The following is a 3,271-nucleotide window of genomic DNA, read 5'->3' as shown; positions in this document are numbered from 1 at the left end:
TCCTATATAACCGTATATGTGCATATATGTGGGGCTTCCCGGGGGGTGAAGAACCTACCTGCCAATGAAGGAGACATGAGATGAGATGCAGTTTCCACCCCTGGGTTGGAAAGATCCTCTAGAAGAGGGCATGCAACCCGCTCCAGTATTCTTGCCTAGTGAATTCCATGGACAGAGGAGTCCATAGTGTCGCAAAGAGTCGGGTGCAACTAAAGTGACTTAAAATGATGTGTATCAGATCAGATCAGATCAGTCTCTCAGTCGTGTATGTGTATAGAGGTATTAATTTCCCTAGCGATAGATCTATGAGGGAAGTTACTGGAACATAGATAACTATGTATTTAACTTTATAACAAACTGCAGATTTCTAAGCTAACTGTTGCATTTTCATTACCTAAAACCATGTATGAGAATTCATACTTTCCCCACATACTTGCCAATATTTGCAGTCAAAATCTAAAAAAAAAAAAAAGATTTATAAATTGAAACTGGGATAAAAAATAATATTCTGAATTTGATTTTCACTTACTTGATGATTAATAGTACTGAACACTTTTCTATATACTTATTGTTCATTCGTATATCTCCATCTTAAGTGTCTAAATTTTGTTCATTTTAATTAAGATTTTTCTTTTCATTGAATTTTAGAATTTTTATAATTGTGATTGATAAAATTACTCTATCAAATTGTTTTGAGAAGTTTTACTTTTTGATTTTTCTCTTTAGCACTTTGACCCACGATCTTGCAGTTTTACAAAGAAGAGTTTTGCTACCACTGAAGAAGACAGAACAGTCTCTCCAACCAAACAGTTCTATGTGTACAAAACAGATTGGGATGAAGATGGTGAAGTGGGTAGGAGAGGACCTAAAGCTGAAAAATTCCCAACCTAAGATACACAGACTGACACTGAAGCCTGAGAAGGGAGCAGGAGCACATGGAATCACTCTCTGTTGTCACTTCAAGGATTATGCTAATTTTCTTGAAAACATTGATGTTCAGGGGACTTGGAGTCTACGTTGGACATGGGGACATCATATTGTGAACATTTTTAAATATTGTTATAATCTTAAGAGAGTTTATTTTATTTGTTCCTTTCCTTTTTTATTTTAGAAAAAATTAACAAGGTTGTGTGAGACTACAAACTCTGTCTCATGAGTGGTTACATAAATATGTCTTTATATTTTTAGCCTTGTCTGAGATTCCTGGGTAGTTCAGTGGTAAAGAATGCACCTGCAGGAGACTCAGGAGATGTGGGTTTTATCCCTGGATCAGGAAGATCTCCTGGAGGAAGAAATGGCAACCCATTTGAATATTCTTGCCTGGAAAATTCAACAGACAGAGGAGCCTGGTGGGCTACAGTCCATGGGGTCTCAGAGTGTCAGACATGACTGGGCACATGCATGCACACACACACACACACACAGCCTTTCCTGGGATACTAAAGTCTCCACACCTACATGCCTCGAGACCAGTGAATTGCACAGATTTTGTACAAATAATATGGATCTGACGTTCACTAGCTGTTTATCCCCAAAATTTCTGTGGCTGTTGTCTCAAATTTTTCACTTTTTAGATTAGAAAAAAGGGTTTGTATTTAAGATTTCTGTTTGAAAGATGTGGACTAGGACCTTTTCTCAAAACAGAAATTGTAAAATCGGAAAATCATCCATTCCTTTAGCTTCTAATGTTGTTCAGACTATATTCCACACAGTGGTAGCCTATCTTAACCATCTCTTCAGTGACCTATAAAGTTCTAACACTACATTAATAATTGGTCAGAAATTTCCTCAAGGCAGCCTTCACTTCCTTGTTTCTCAGGCTGTAAATCATGGGATTCAGCATGGGAATCACCAGTGTGTAAAACACGGAGGTCAATTTATCAGTATCCAGTGAATGGTTATTTCGAGGCTGCAAATACATAAAGAGCAGAGTTCCATAGAAGATTGACACAGCTGTCATATGTGAAGCGCATGTGGAGAAGGCTCTTTTCCTTCCTTCCGATGAGTGTATCCTTAGAATGGACAAAATGATGTTGAAATAAGATGCTACAACTACAGTTATGGAAAACATCAAGTTTGTAGATGCAGATATGAATACTACTGTTTCTGGAAAGGAAGCATCAGAGCAAGACAATGCTAACAGAGGGACGGTATCACAGTAAAAATGGTTGATTACATTGGAAGAGCAATAAGACACAGAAAATACACTACATGAAACTACAACAGCTGTGGAAAAGCTATAGAAGTATGTGAGGGAAACTAGCAGAAAGCAGGCCTGTCGAGACACCACCACCATGTAGAGCAGGGGGTTACAAATGGCCTCATAGCGATCATAGGCCATCACAGCTAACATGAAAATTTCAGCTACAATGAAAACCAAGAACCCGCCTAGTTGGGTGGCACATTCATAGAAGGAGGTGGTGTGCTTTTTTACTAAAATGCTGATCAGCATTTTAGGGGCAATGACAGTTGAATTGCCAAGATTGATGATGGCCAAGTGCCTGAGGAAGAAATACATGGGAGTCTGAAGTCTAGAGTCCACACTGGTGAGGGTGATGATGCTTAGGTTCCCTGTCACGGTCAGTCCATAGATGACCAGGAAGACAAAGAAGAGTGGGATCTGGAGGTCTGGACGTTCTGAGACTCCTATGAGAATAAACTCAGTGACTTGGGTGAAATTTCTGTTAGCCATGTATGAGTTTGGAAAGTCATCTATATGGAAGAAAAAGAGACTTGGTTAGAAATTAAGGAATTATCTTCTAGGACTGTCAATAGATGGCAAAAGCACCCCTTGGATGAGATTTCCTCAAAGAATTTATTGAACTCATGTTTCTAGGTATTAAATCAAATTTGAAATCATCTATTAAAGAGAATATTCAAGTGTGGCAAATTAAATAGATGATCCAACATTATGAATATTTCAAAGATCCAATCCATTGAATTTTATTAAGTTATGGATATCTTATTAGCTTGAAAATATTTAAAGCCATGATTCATACCATGCCATCATATTAATATCTTCTGCACTGAGTGTGAGAAACCCTGAGTAATTGTATGTGTCCAAATAATTCAATGTTCTTTGTGATCTCTAATTTGAAAATATTTGCTTCTTCTGAATAATGCATAATCTAGTCATTTTAAAATATTATTTAGTTGCTAAATCATGTCCAACTCTTTTTTTGTAACCCCATGGACTGTAGATTGTCAGTCTCCTCTGTCCCTGTGATTTTCCAGGCAAGAATACTAGAGTGGGTTGCTATTTCTTCCTCCA

At 37.7% G+C, this 3,271-nt stretch overlaps 1 protein-coding gene across 1 annotated transcript; it reads right to left on the bottom strand.

The window, feature by feature from the left end:
* Window positions 1–1,765: 1,765 nt before the first annotated feature.
* On the bottom strand, window positions 1,766–2,692 carry OR8J19 (olfactory receptor family 8 subfamily J member 19). Its single transcript, NM_001389800.1, has one exon. It carries the CDS (start codon window positions 2,690–2,692, stop codon window positions 1,766–1,768), a length of 927 nt encoding a protein of 308 aa, NP_001376729.1.
* Between the last annotated feature and the right edge of the window lie 579 nt (window positions 2,693–3,271).

Source organism: Bos taurus, chromosome 15 (genome assembly GCF_002263795.3).
Source record: "Bos taurus isolate L1 Dominette 01449 registration number 42190680 breed Hereford chromosome 15, ARS-UCD2.0, whole genome shotgun sequence".
Lineage (NCBI taxonomy): Eukaryota > Metazoa > Chordata > Mammalia > Artiodactyla > Bovidae > Bos > Bos taurus.
This window is presented reverse-complemented; position numbering and strand designations above follow the sequence as displayed.